Here is a 15085-nt window from a genome sequence, read left to right as displayed (position 1 = left end):
TACATTTCTTTGTATTCTTTGTATTTGTTACTATGTTTTCTTGATTTTATCCACTCATGCATGGGCCTGAGGAGGGCCTGCAGTATTTGTAAATAATATAAATAAACATCTAAAGGAAAATCCACATCCAAGGCTTTCCGCCCCAGACACAATTCACAAAAAAGATCAGTGTAAACGGATAAACACTGGTGTCATCTCCAATAGGTTTATGTTGTTCAAGTCCCACATCGATGTCACTGTCATTGTCAGTCTACTTTATGTCCACTGCAGGACAAAGGCTTCTCCCAGCAAAATCTCCAATCACCCATGTCTTGAGTCAGCCGACTGCATCTTATGCCTGTAAATTTCCTAAATTTATAGGATCACTTAATGCTCCACAGTTCTTGACTGTCTCCATTGCCCTAGGCCTCCATTTTGTTACTCTAATAAACCAATGGTTATCTGCATTACTCAACACTATTTCTTCCTGCCAATCTCAGCTAGAACATCAGCTACACTGAATCAGTCTTTATTACGCACAGTCTGTCTTCCCATCTCCCAACATTACAATTATTTTTCATTTCGTCACTCTTTTCTTGTCAAGTTTCTTTGTTATCCACCAGGCATAAGACCCATAGGATAGCAGTACTGGTAAAATGCACTGAGTGTACACTTTTGTAAGGACATATACTTTTGCAAGTAAACTGCTCGTAACGGACTTGGGTGTGCCTGTCACATGTGCTTCAACCCATTCTCATTTGTCTGAAAATTTCATTCTCACGATTCAGGTACTCTGTAACTACTTGGTCTAGACAAATGTACTCTTGCAGAACTTTAAGAGGCTGACAACCAATGAGCATATGCAGTAGGACAGCTACGATGACAGCAAGGAATTAATGCAACCACATGCACTAAGCAAGAGTGCTCAATCAACTTACCTCCTTAAGCAGGGCGTCCCTGGCCCCATCAGCCTCTCGAAATTGGTCACGAATCGTGCCCAGCTCATTGGCATGCCGCGTTTGCAGTTGGATCTCCAGCTCCCGAAACTTCATCTCTTGGTTCTCCAGCTCATTTTTCAACCTAGACAGAAAGGAACATGACAGGACTGCTACATGGGAACCACTGAAGCAAACGTGAAGGCATGGTAGTAAATCTTAAAAATGAAATGAATACTATCATGCACACCTTCTTACTTTGTCAAAATGTGATACACCATGTTTAACCATCAAATACATGCCAAAAAGATCATGAGACTTCAGCAACACCACCAGCTCTGAACAAACTTACTGTAACAGAAATTACTCCCAACTACGGCTAACGCCGAAACATTTTGCAGAACTCCCACAATCCTATGCAAGCTCTAACCACATGTCACGAACCAAGAGGTTGCAGCGGAGTTCCAGGACCAGAGGACCAGCGTAGCAGGCTTTTAGAACGAACTAACACGTACCATGCTTACACTGTGAGCACTTGCCGCCCAACTTTATTTTCATCATAATGATAAAGCCTTTAGCGCAATTCAGAAAGACAGGGACGTGACAGAGACACATGATTGTGCTATTTTCGTCATCTTTTTGCAGTGCCAACCAAGAACGCCGACGTTTAGCGCTCACACATAGCGACGTCAGTGGGCGCTAAAGGGCCCCCCACCCAGACGAAACGGCGAAATGTACTTGTAGACGAAGTGTAGATCGTGCTGTCTGGGTTGTGTGCAGATCTGCGGATACGCCGGCAACATCTCCGGGGAGTTTCGTGGGAGTCATGTCGCGGTAGGCTGGTTAGAGGTGGTCTAATGAGGCCTACCTCTTCGCGACCATTCAATAGGATGGTGGCCTACTTCAGCATCTTGTGGAGGACACAGTATGGCCAATTGTAGGAGCGTGTAAGAGGTGCCTTTACAGTGTCTCGTCTGAGAAAAACGTCGGTCAACGACGCAAGGATCGGATGGACAAAGATGCTGTGGTCCGAAGATCGAGGCGGAACGGGGCGCAGTTGCTTAATGCAGTCCTGTAGGCATTGAAGGTACTGAAGAGGCTGGGGTGAGGGGTTCAAAGTAATGGACAAGTCTCCAGGAAGCCGCAGAGGTGCACCATAGACGAGTTCGGCCCTAGAACAGCCAAGGTCATGATGAAGGACAGTGCTCAGGCCGAGAAGCACCATAGCAAGGTGGTTTGACCCAGTGCTCCCTATCCAGGCATGCAGTGAGGGCAGCCTTGAGCTGGCGGTGGAGCCGCTCAACCATGCTGTTGGAAGAGGGATGATACGCAGTGGTACAGTCAAACCCGGCTATATCGAACCCGCAAAAAAACGCCTATCAGTTCAATATAGAGCATAATTCGATATAAGCCTGCTAAATAATAGGATGTGAATAAAGCACATACCATTTATAAAATCACTTTATTGACGAAACTAGCTTAGTTTTGCATAAATTAGTCCTGCATTTTCTTCTGCTTGGGCAATTTCGCTGCCTGCGACGCACGCACTTCCCCACGTTGTCTAAGGAGTCGGAGCAGCTGAGGCCGCAAGCTTCCGCATTCGCGCAGAAGCACTGGACTAATGCGAGTGCACCAATCACTTCAGAGGATGTGGGCAAAGGACCGTAGTTGCTTTCCTCAACGTGCCTACTTTCATTTGTGCTCGGTACGATGTCGGCGATGTAGTCTTCGTTTCCGGGCTCTACCGTCGTCACGACACCATCATCTGCACTCACAAACTCGTCCACCGTTGATTCGAATGTCCCGGAAATTTTGACAGCTCGCTCCAAACTTCGGCAACACCGGCAACGGCTTCGTCACATTCATCAGAATTTACAGTCATCACCGAGCATGCCGAAACCAGCACGTATGAAGAACGCCTCGTACACGGCCGTGCGTACGCGTCGGGTGCCATGGGCACCGGGTTGCGAGTCTGGCCACTTTAGCCCTAATCGTGCTGAGAGTGCTCCTCGGAATCTTGCACGCTGCGGGGACATCGCATTCGACGCGATTTGTGATTTCGATCTTCACGACGAAAGGCGAATTCTGCCGCTTCATCACGGCAACACTGCGGGAGAAGGCCCACAAGGCGCAAACACGATAAACCAGAGAAGCAGCCAGACAACTCGCACTTTCGCCATCTTGCACGAAGAGCGCACAAGAGCCTCTGATTGGCTATCTGAGCAAGCGCTGTAGGCGGGCCAGGATCATTTTTTGCTGGGGAGTGTCGATTGATAGTGATCTAAAGAAAGGAAGGACGCTTGATTCTGCAATCCGTGAGGGAGCACGGCGAAGCGTCGTCAGGGGAGAGGGAGTGGCAAGTGAAAGATGATAGAGAAAGAGGGAGGATAATAGACTTCACTATGCGCGACAGGGGGAGTGTCGACGGCTCGCCCGAACAGCCCGAGGCAGCGCAGTCACGGTAGGGAGAGCGGTTGGATGGAGCCGCGCCGCCGGGTTTCCCCGTTACCGCGAGGGAAAGCCAACTTCTGGGGGCACTTTTCCGCCGCTTGACGTTCGATATATCGGGAGTCACTGCAATATTTGTTCGATGTAAGCGTAATTTTTGCTATATATACTCATTGTAACTATACCGTGACCAGAAATTGTTCAATATATAGAATAATTCGATGTAAACGGGTTCGATATAGTCGGGTTCGACTGTACTGCAGTGTTTAGCGCCAGGCAGGTGGTTGAGGGAAGTGAAGAGGGTACAGTCAAATTGCCGGCTGCAATCAGTGGTCACGATGCTGGAGCAGCCGAAGCAGGAAACCTATGCTGAAACGACGGCTTTGGCGACCGTTTCCCTAGTAATGTCTAGAATGGTCATGCGCTTTGGGCCAGTGGGTGAAGCGGTCAATCATTGTTAGAATGTACCAGCAATTGTGAGAGGGAGGAAGTGGTCCAACCAAATCAAGATGGGCGTGGTCAAAGCAACAGCCAGGTGGCGAGAAAGACTGCATGGGAGTCCTCGTGTGGCAGGTCACTTTGGCCATCTGGCACACGAAGCACAAACGTGCACACTGGCGAACATCAATGTTAACGCTTGGCCAGACATAGCGCTGTGTAATGAGGCGCTGCGTGGCTCGGATACTTAGATGGCAGATGTCGTGAAGAAATTGGAACACTGCATGATGGAAAGCAGCTGGAATGAGGGGGCGAAGTGTGATGCCAGAGGTGTCACGACATGTCACGCCAGAGTGAGCCAGCTACAAACGGGTGAGAAACGAGTTGTAGATGTAGGGAATGGGGATGGTCATGCAGTGCTCGCAGCTTAGCGTCTTCCATCTGCACCCGAGCTAGACATTCCCAGTCCACAGTTGATGAAGTGCCGAGAGAGGAGATGCGGGAGAGTACACCAGCTGCTTCGTTTTCAGTACCTTTGACGTGCCGGATATCCATAATGAACTCCAACGTATAGACCAGTTGACGAAGTTCACGTGCAACATACTTGGAAGAGTTTGTACGAAAGACATACAGTAGAGGTTTATGAACCTTAGAACATAAGATGGCTGGCCCTCCAAGAAGTGCCAGAAACGCTAGATGGTGGAGTATCTTAGATAGCAAGCCACATGCAGCCAAAAACACTGTAGCAAGTCTCGGAAGGTTGCAGCTTCCAAGAGAAGAAGCCCACTGGACACCACTTGGAGTCGATTTGCTGCTGGAGAACAGTGCCGATGGCCATACCAGAAGCGTCCACCATGATGTGAGTAAGTACGTTACTTCTCAAGTGGATGAGGTGCACCAAATCGGCGACAGCTTATTTAGAAGCTCTGAAAGCAGCTTGAGCTTCGGGAGACCAGGAAATCGCGGATGAGGAGCTCTTGGTCGGGTGCAGAACGTCAGTCAATACATGCAGAAGCTCAGTGCAGTGCGGAATAAGGCACCGGGAGAAATTCACTAGGCCCACGAACTCACGCAGCTGGCACAGGGAAGTGGGTGCTGGGAAGTCTTGCATGACTTGGATGTGGGAGAGGAACGGACGAATTCCTAGTGCCGAGATGTGATGACCAAAGAACTCGAGCTCGAAAGACCCAAAGACTCATTTCTGAGGGTTGACAACTAGGCCAAATTGTTGAAGGCGTTGAAAGAGTTCCAGGAGGTGATGCTCATGATCTCATGGATGGGAGTCGTGATGACTATGTCATCGATGAAGTCAAATACAGCCAGGAGTCCATGCGTTACCTCTGCAATTAATCTTTGGAACATTTGAGCTGCATTGCGTAGCCCAAAGGGCATGCACACATACATAAACAGGCCGAAAGGTGCAGTAATGGCTGTCTTTGGGATATCGGAAGGCTCAACGGGGATTTGGTTATAGGCCTTGACGAGGGCTACTTTACTAAAGATTTTGCATCGTTCCAAGTGGCCTGCAAAATCTTGAATGTGTGGAAGGGGATAGCTATCGTGGACCGTCTTAGTGTTGAGTGCCTGTTACTTGCCGCACAGACGCCAGTCACCCAGTTCTTTCTTGGGCACCAGATGAAGTGGGGAGGCCAAACTGCTGGACGAAGGGCGAATAATACGCAGCTGGAGCATGTGCTCGAATTCCCGTTAAGCAATCGCCTGTTGGTCACCGAAGAGGCAGCACGGACAAGTTGCGGCGGGTGGGCCACGCATGACAATGTGGTGGGTAACACTGTGCTTGGGTGGATGATTTAAATGGAAGGGCCTCGTCACCTCAGGAAAGTCTTTGAGGATGCAAGCGTACGGGCATGGTGGAATAAGCATGTGGATGCCAGTGGGGGCGACAGCCGACAGAACTCCAGGGATGGAGAGTTGCGTCTTGCTGTCAATCAGGCAACGACGGCGCATGCTGACATCGAGGTTGGAGTGGGTCAAGAAGTAAAGCCAAGGATAGGCTGATTGACGTCAGCAATGAAGACCCACCAGAACATGCGCCGCAGGCCAAGATCGAGAGTGAGGGACTGTATACTATTCATGGCAATGGAGGTAGAGTTTGCTGCACAGAGCATAGGGCCAGCCGACTTACAAGCGCGGCCACGCTTGGAGGACGGCAGTACCCTGACCTCGGCACCCATGTCTGCAAGGAAGCACCGGCCGGAATAGCGACCCATGACAATGAAAAGGCTGTAAGGCAAGATCACAGGCCACCGTCAGTGCTGTCACAGTGCATTACCCGACCACTGGCATGGGGACTTGCACTGGCAGGCATGGTGCTGGAAAGTGCAATGGTACCAGCAAATAGGTGAGTTTCGAGGACAGTGCAAACAGGACAAGCTGGGGTGTGAGGAGGAGCAATGCTGGTCATGAGAGGACATCCAAAGGGCATTGACGGAGATGGCAAGCTGGTCAATCCGGGACTCTTAGTGGGCCATGATAGAGGACTATGGTGTTGAAGAGAGAGCGTCAACAAAAGAAGCCGCGTCGTGCACTCGACCAGCGAGCTTAGCGAGGCGGTCGAAGGCCAAGTCTCCTGCAGCGGCCAAGACAAGGCGGGCGGACGGCGGCAAGCACTGCATGAAGAGCTCCTTCAACAGCGCGCCGTTAGCGTCAACGTTGCTTGAGACCAGGAGCCATCGCATGCTGTTGAACAGCTGGGAAGGCCGGTGCTCTCCAAGCTCCCCAGGGGTGAGCAGGTGCTGGAAGCGCGCACTCTCACATGCCATGGTGCAGTCCAAAATACTTTGCTTCAGTTGCTGGTACAAGACATCACCCAAAGATACAGCGATGATGTTTGCCACCTCGAGAGCAATCTCAGGAGACAGGTTGGCAAGTAAGTGGCGATACTGAGAAGACTTCGAGGGAGAAGCGGGCGAGTGGCGCGCCACCTGTCGGGGCAGAGCCGTACATTGCGAGGGGAGGGGTCTTCTGTGTTTGCCGCAAGATGGCTCTGTGTGTGTGCCGAGCGCAGAAGAAATGTACCGGCAATGTACTTCGCTACTCGTTTAACTGTCACTTCTGTAATTTACATGCTCATAATTACCGATATACACCGCAGTATAACTTTCTACGGCACGTTTCTAAGGCAACACCGCATTCACTAGAGATGCTTTTGTCCCGCTTTGAACCATCAAACTCATGGCTGAGTGGTAGCGTCTCCGTCTCACACTCCGGAGATGCTGGTTCGATTCCCACCCAGCCCATCTTGTGAGTTGTTTTTATTTATGAACTGCCTTCCGGGATTTTTCACTCACGGCCAACGCCGACGATGCTGATGACACCGGCTTTTTTTGCGACACGAGCTCCTTAACACTTTCGCGTTAAAAGTGCCAAGCCGTGCTGTTTCAAGGGATCCCGTAGCCTACCTGTGCAGTACAAGGCGAACAAGTCATGGATGACCCCCGCTATTTTCACAGAGTGGATGGTGGCATTCGACTGCGACATGAAGCGGCTGGAACGTAAAGTTTTCTTGCTTCTGGACAATTGTTCAGGACATCACTCCGAAGAAGGCAAGCTCGCTAACACGGAGCTGAGGTTTTTCCCTCCAAATTGCACATCTGTCCTACAGCCTCTCGACCAGGGTGTGATTCTGAGCCTGAAGCGCGCTTATCCTGGGAGGTTAATTCAGCGGCTGCTCTTCAACAGTGAAACCGGCCGAGACACGAAGGTGGACATGTAAGTGGTGCTGCAAATTATGTCTGCTGCCTGGAACACGCTGGGTTGCTCAATAATTGCAAACTATTTCAGGCACGCTGGATTTGCCAAAGATCTATCCGTAGACTCTGCTGGCACAACAACACTAGACGTTACAGACGACAAAGAGGCATCAGTGGCACCGGGAATCACGGCCGCCTGGAAAACGCTGGAAAAAATGGGAAACATGCCGCCTAATCTCGAGCTTGACGAATATATCGGCGCTGATAATTGTGTTAGAGTTCATTAAGAGGTGAGTGATGAACGGATTATCAAAGCCGCCCGGAATGATGAGGACTCTTCCAATGTCGAAGATGACATACAGGACGTGCCTGCCGAGGCAACTGCCTCACAGGTGATGGACGCTTTCGATGTAATCAGGAATTTCGTTGCTGAATGTGATGACGATGTCCCGATGGGTCTGCTGACTGAATGTCAAAATCGCGTGACGGCGTTGCTCGCCGTGAAGCGCAAGCAAGCCAAGCTTACAGATTTTTGGCATTAAATGATTTTACTGCTGGTTGGGCAATTATTTCTGCATTTCATATCAAATTTTTGTGTTAATGAAGTTCCGCGAGAACTAATTTTTTTTGGGGGGCATCATGAATTTCGTTGTAGTGGGATTCAACGGTAATAGGCATTCTTTGCGAGCTCAATATAGCCGGGTTCGACTGTACTGGTAGAATGCACTGGTTGTACACCTTCCTTTCCAATGTTAATGCTAAGCTTCCAGTCAGGAGCTGACAATGTCTGCCATATGCGATCCAATTTTTATTCTTCTATGAATTTCCTTCTCATAATCAGGGTTCCCAGTGATTACTTGACCTAGGTAAACATACTTCTTCACAGACTCTACAGGCTGATTGGCGATCTTGAACTCTTGCTCTCTTGCCCGGCTATGCATCATTATCTTTGTCTCCTGCCTATTAATCTTCGACCCCACTCTTACAGTCTCTCTGTTAAGGTCCTCAATCATTTGTTGTAACTCGTCTGCATTGTTGCTGAATAGAACCATGTCATCGGCAAACCAAAGGTTGCTGAGATATTCGCCGTATTCTTTACTCCTAAGCCTTCCCAGTTTAATAGCTTGAATACTTTTTCCAAGCACGCATTGAATAGCATTAGAGAGATTGTGTCTCCCTGTCTGACCCCTTTATTTATAGGTACCTTCCTGCTTGTGTAGAATTAAGGTAGCTGTAGAACCTCTGTAGATATTTTCCAATGTATTTACGTAAGCGTTCTGTACTCCTTGATTACGTAATGCCTCTATGACTGCTGGTGTCTCTACTGAATCAAATGCCTTTCCGTAATCTATGAAAGCCATATAAAGAGGTTTATTCTACTCTGCGGATTTCTCGATAACCTGATTGATAAAATGGATGTGATTCACAGTAGAGTATCCCTTCCTGAAGCCAGCCTGTTCCCTATATGATAACGATGATGATCATGGTGAGGAACATGATACCGATGACGATGGTGGCAACATGATATGTGTTGCCTCTAAGATTTCACTTCACATCTTTGTGTTTTTGTCTTGTTTTCTGTGACTGTGATGAGACATATGACACACAAGAGTCTCCAGACAAGATGACATGAACTGTGCATGCAAGCATTTTGTATAAATTGTTGTCGCAAGCAAAATTTTGCACAAGTGCGCATCCCATTGGCACATATGACACAAAAGGCTCTGCTAGCAAACCTAGCAAGTAAAATTATAATCAGGGAAAAGTAGGAATAACAAGAGGAAAGGTGCTAATTTTTCAGGAGTTCAAGGCTGAGCCAGGAATGAAGTGTTTAATGCAAATGAAGAAATAGCCCACCTGGAGACCTCCTGAGAAACGTCGTGCGCTGGCCGTCCAACCTGGCACTTCTCGAGCTCCCCTTCGAGGTGGTGCACATATTCGTCGCTGCGCTCTCGTAACCGCCGCTCCTTCAGGGCCTCAGCTTGCGTCTCTTCTGCACGAGCTTCAAGCTGTGGTACAAATGTCAGTACTTTTTCTTTATGCTGGCTTGTACAATGGGGCTCTGATAACTATGGATGAACAAGTTGGATCATTCACCAAGTCAAGGTGAAAAAGCAGACACTAAGGAGTCCATGCAAACTCCATGGTCACACTAAGGAGCCTGCAGTGTGAACAAGGAGCCCGTACAGGCTCCGTAATATATACATACTGTATATATATTTCACCTTGACTTGATCAGTGACTGAAATTTCTTCATTCCCCATATTCCCTACCAGACACATTTTCGTTGCAACTGACTGTCTGGTAATTGTGCATACCTCGTCTGATAGTTACACTTTTTATCTAATCTTAGCCATCTTAAAAATTAATAATTTCAGAGGAGCCTAGCTAATCTGGACTTAGATTGCCATTGGAAAATTTTTTTTATCCCTCATTCTGTCACAAAAAGCAGTTGGGGCAATTTTTTAAGAAAAGTTTTTTGACAAAATGGAAGGGTAAGGTGTTCAAAACTTTTCTAGGCCATCTTAGTGAAAATACCTGTACTTGTCTCCCTTCACAGCTTACATTTTTCTTAATAACAACCTTACTGAGTTACTCTATCTTTATGAAGCCTAGCTCATCTGGTTGCTAGGCTGCCACCGGGACATTTTTCATTAACCGACCTAATTCTGTCTCATAAATAAGCAGTCTTGGTAAGTTTTAGAGCGCAGCTCTTAGGGGCCCGTTCCTGCAGTGAGGGTTTCTGCGGTGTCATAACTGAGCAAACAAGCACAGCAAAAGATGAAAGAGTGAATGAGGAGCAGGAGATGAAAGACACAAGCTGCAAATGGCGGAAACTAATGAGAGAGGCCCCTTCAGTGGCGCGTGCGTGCAGGAAAATGGGGTCGTGCAAACCGACCTGAGCGCTTGATGTGTACTTACACGTTGTCTCACCCAGACCGCCCATTTCGTACTATCGCCTGCTCGCGTCAACTCTCACTCGTGCTTGTTTGGTTAGCTTGGTTTGGTGTCATTCGCACTTATTTCAATTGTCATGGCTTGCGGCTGTTTTGTAATCTGATTGTATGTGTACCGTGAAATGTGTAGTACTACTTTCTGGAAGCCACGTGACACCAGTGATTACACTAGAATCTTCGATGAGTCATGCATAAAAGGCGACGCACTTGACCCGCAGAGAGATTTCCGACAATCGCCAACTCTGCTACATGTCTCTCTCAAATTCTTTGCCTCAATATGTTGTGAAATGAAGGGACATATAGAGCTGTGCTCAAGTTTCGCATTAGGGACTATCGTAATCGTCGGTGAATTTTTTTGGGAAGAGAATTCCTTGATGTAATGAAACAAATACGGTGCTAAAAATTAGTTCCTTCACAAAAAATGAGACCTAGGGAGATAGAAACTTCCTTTGAGGGAGTTTTGCCAAAATGAGGTGTACTTGCCTCCCTTCGCAGTTTGTCCGCTTTTCTAAGGTCTTGTCGGAGGCTGTCGATCTTATGCATTGCACTCTCCAGCTCCTCCTCCTTGTCGCGTACTTGTCGTGAAAGCTTCTGCTTCTGTGTCCGCAACTCTGAAAGCCTGGCATAAAGAGGGGACAAGATAACACTGTAAGTGTTTGAAAAGATTATTTTAGTGGAAAGAAGTGAAAAATATGAATGCAGTGTACTCATACTTGTCGCTGACTTCTGTGTACTCATCCATGGCAAGTTTCTTCTGTGCTATTGCATCCTTCAGCTCTTTGCTTTGCTGTTTTAGCCTCTCCTGGGCATCGTTTAACTCCTATGAATGAAAAGGTGACAAACATTTTTTTCTGTACACAAAAATTTCAAGAGCTGTCTCTGATAAGTGATAGCCAGGTCACCGTTCACTTGAAACACAGTTGAGAATGCTGTAATTTGATAGCGCATGTGCCCAGTGACATGTTGTTTTTCATATTTCGCAGGCTTTCCTTAAATGCCAGAAGAAAGCACCATGCAGGAGGTATGTTGGCCCCCAAAAAATGGATTCCCCATACAACCTAACAAAATACATTTGGCTTTAAATTGAATATTAAATTTGTTTTTTTCATAATTCAGTTTATACTCCTGTCACACAGATACCCGCAAACTTCGTTGACATGAAACTCCCTAATGGAGATTAATGGCAATGGAGTTGCGGCCGTGCTACACAGCACAATGCGAGCTTTCGACGGGCTCCGCATGGGACAGAAACAGCGCTGCTGCGCTTACTTTTGCGTACAACTGCTCACATATACACCAGCCGTTAAAGGTAGGTTTTAATGTGACAGCGTTAAGGAGCTTGTGTCATAGAAAATCCAGTGTCGTCGGCGTCGGCGGCGTTGGCCGTGAGCGATAAATCCTGGAAGGCACTTTATAAATAAGAAGCATCTTGCAAAATGGGCTGGTGGGAATCGAACCAAGGTCTCCGGAGTATGAGACGGAGATGCTACCACTCAGCCACGAGTTCGATCGTTCAAAGTGGTACAAAATTGCCTCTAGTGAATGCGGTGTTGCCTTAGAAACGTGCCATAGAAAGTGATACTGCTGTGTATATTGGTAATTATGACCATGTAAATTACAGAAGTCGCAGTTTCACGAGTAGCGAAGTACGTTTCCGCTACATTTCTGCTGCGCACACGCAGAACCACTCGCCCCATGATCACCACTTGCCCCATGATCACCACTCACCCCATGATCACCACTCACCCCATGATCACCACTCGCCCCATGATCACCCATGATCGCGTCCGCCTTCATGGCGCTTCGCGGCCCGGCTCTCCGTGCCGATCGCAATGTTTGGCTCGTGTAGACCATTTGATAGGCGGTGCGAACGGGGTGTGATAACGCTATCGCGTTCCACTTTTGAAGGCGAAGCTTAAGCGTCCTCCAATTTTTTTTTATGCAGTATGTAATCTAATAAAATCACAGCAAGTTTACTGTATGTTACTGCATGTTACCGCAAGACTTGTTTTCCAAGCATAGTGAAGTTGAAAGCGATGTCATACTGCGCTCTTGCTTTCATGAATGGGCATCTTGGGTCACACTGTTCGACCAGTGCGCTTCAAATTGTGATTCTGTGCTGTGTAATAGTGTGTGTGCGTGTGTTTGCAGTGAGCTCAATTGCTTCCAGATGAGTGACGAAACAGATAAACAAACGAAATGGCGGAACAATATTTCCCCATGCGGCATGGTGAAGCATTGGTGCAGAAGGTCCAGGCGCTATGTCCTTAAAAACAAATTAAAAACTCCCATTACCTGGCGTATAAACCAAGGCAAAAAAATAATAATAATGCCAAAATTTGTAAGTGAGCCAGTTATGATGATTTTATTAGCGTGGCTTTCGTTGCAGCTGTAGCTATCTGGGAACGAGAGTACTCCAACCAGCCATAACGGTCCCCCATTGCCGAACTCCCCTCGCCAAAATCTCCATTGAACTTTTTTTGGTGCAAGGAGACCATGGGACACGGAAGAGCGCAATTCCTTTGACGTAAAGACGAAGGAGCTAAATAGAGTTCGCAGGTGCCCGTGTGACAGGGGTATCAGCTAAGTAACTAATTAAGCAGGATATAAAAACTACTCTGAGGAGCACCACATGACAGCAAACAATATAACATTTACCGCATTTTTTTAATCCTTGGCTCAAGTTACGTGAAACATCTGGTGCAACCTTTTGACTGCCACCTATGTATCACAAACTGCTCCAGTTGCCTCACTAGGCTGTTCTGCAATCCAAATGCATATCTGCTTGACACAATGAGGACTCAAGTGGACAATCACTTACTCGCTGAATATCTTCCTTCTCTACCCGCGCTAGTCGCAAAGCCTTGTCCAACTCCTTGAGCTTGGCATCCCCAACAGGGTAACTCCCGTGAGAATTGGACAAAGACTGCCGCTGCTGCAGCTCCAACTCCAACTCTGTTACATGCACACCAGAGATGAACAAAAATGAGCATTAGACAAGCTACAAAACAGGTTAATGAATAATGTACAGTAACCCTTTATCAAAAGTTCAAAGCCTGTCTAATGACATGAGGTTGAAACTCCATGAAAACCACATAATTTCCATTTAAGCTTCCTATTTCCACATGGTTGCAATTTCACTCTCAAGCAGTGCGACATACCACCATGCTAGCTGTCTGTACAACAACATGCTATAACTGTGGAATTTGTCTAATTGGTGAAATCATGCATGATTGGCATGCTGGGTCGCTTACAGCCCAGACAAGAAAAGCCAACATGCTGGCCAAAATGCATGCCCGTATCCAAAATGTGTGCTTCTGGACATCAGATCATGTCATTGCAAGTTTACCTTGCTGAGTATTCAACGTTATGACCAGAAAACATATTTTTGAGGTGTATGTGAACAAGTTTTCACTTTGCTATAACCAATATTGCATTGAATCCTGAATTTTTGGTGATGGTACAGCCGCAGAAAATCCACTGATGCAAAACATGAACAGCCAGATTTTAAGTTTTCTTCATTGTACCCAATGATTTGTTATAGAATAGAAATAATCCTGGTAATCAATGATTGGATGCTGCTCTAGGATGGTAAAATTGGTTGGTTAGTTGATTGGCTGATTGGTTCATTATTCAATTAACTAATTAATGACAGGTTTTACTCCTCAAACCATCTTATTCTTCATATATGCCTTGCGGTGTTTCAGTATGAGCACTACAAATTTTAATGACCAAAACTCACATGTTTAGTCACTCAACATAACCCCTCTGCTAAGCACTAAAACAGGTAAATACAGTGAAACCTCGTGAAACCGTAGCTGGTCGGAGCTCGGAAAAAGTATGTACTAAACGGCAGTACTGCTTAACCTAAGTAGCATGAGATCGCCCACTTACCTGTCAAAAACAGAACTCGGAGAAAGTGTGATGAAAGGGGAAAACAACATGCAGTATTTATTCACTTCTCGCGACAAAAGTGTTTTTTTCGTTTGATGCCGTGGTGGCCTAGCAGCGACGACAGCAGCCTCAAACTTACTGAAGCTGTGAGCCAGCTCTTCAGCTAGTCCCCTCTTTGCAGCAAACCCTCACATGGCAGATTCCTCGCTGGCATTAAGTACTCTTCATGCACGCACGGCAGTGCTGCATAAGTCACAGGGTGCCCTTTTCATTGCGGGGTGCTGTTCTCGTCGCGACGATTGCATTGATGAGGCTGACGTAACACATAACTTCTGCCACTGTCAGGCCTGAATCGCCCGTGCTGTCACTTTCCGTGTCATCCTCATCACTGTCGCTAGTCGACACTTCGGCAACAACAGAGGCAACGATGGCGATAAGTTGAACCTCATAGCCGACATCTATTCGCGGTCACACACAAGAAATGCCACACACCGCAATCAACAACAGATCCCTGTCGCGTGCCAGCGCCGACTTCTTCGTGTTACATTCGATAGCACGAACAATGTCTAATTTTTCTTCTATGCTGAGCACCCGGCATCTTTTTTTATCTGAGCTTCGGCAATAACGCGAGTCCTTGCTTGCATGACGCCACAACGCTCTCTGGCACGGCGCCAAGTTGATGTTAATGTTGATGTGGCTTCAAGCACAAACACACAGGGCA

General features: G+C 47.2%; 1 protein-coding gene across 3 annotated transcripts in view; it reads right to left on the bottom strand.

Annotated features, from left to right (window-relative positions):
* The window catches only part of gek (serine/threonine-protein kinase gek), a 320768-nt gene that overhangs the window by 120822 nt on the left and 184861 nt on the right, over positions 1-15085 (bottom strand). For all 3 annotated transcript variants that reach the window (XM_075700310.1, XM_075700309.1, XM_075700311.1), the window contains 5 exons: positions 13292-13425; positions 11184-11290; positions 10954-11089; positions 9371-9522; positions 918-1059 (listed from right to left, as the gene is read on the bottom strand). In XM_075700310.1, coding sequence (XP_075556425.1) covers positions 918-1059; positions 9371-9522; positions 10954-11089; positions 11184-11290; positions 13292-13425 — 671 coding nt within the window. The remainder of the gene's footprint in view (positions 1-917; positions 1060-9370; positions 9523-10953; positions 11090-11183; positions 11291-13291; positions 13426-15085) is intronic.

The sequence above is a fragment of the Dermacentor variabilis genome, chromosome 7 (assembly GCF_050947875.1).
Source record: "Dermacentor variabilis isolate Ectoservices chromosome 7, ASM5094787v1, whole genome shotgun sequence".
Classification (NCBI taxonomy): domain Eukaryota; kingdom Metazoa; phylum Arthropoda; class Arachnida; order Ixodida; family Ixodidae; genus Dermacentor; species Dermacentor variabilis.
This window is presented reverse-complemented; position numbering and strand designations above follow the sequence as displayed.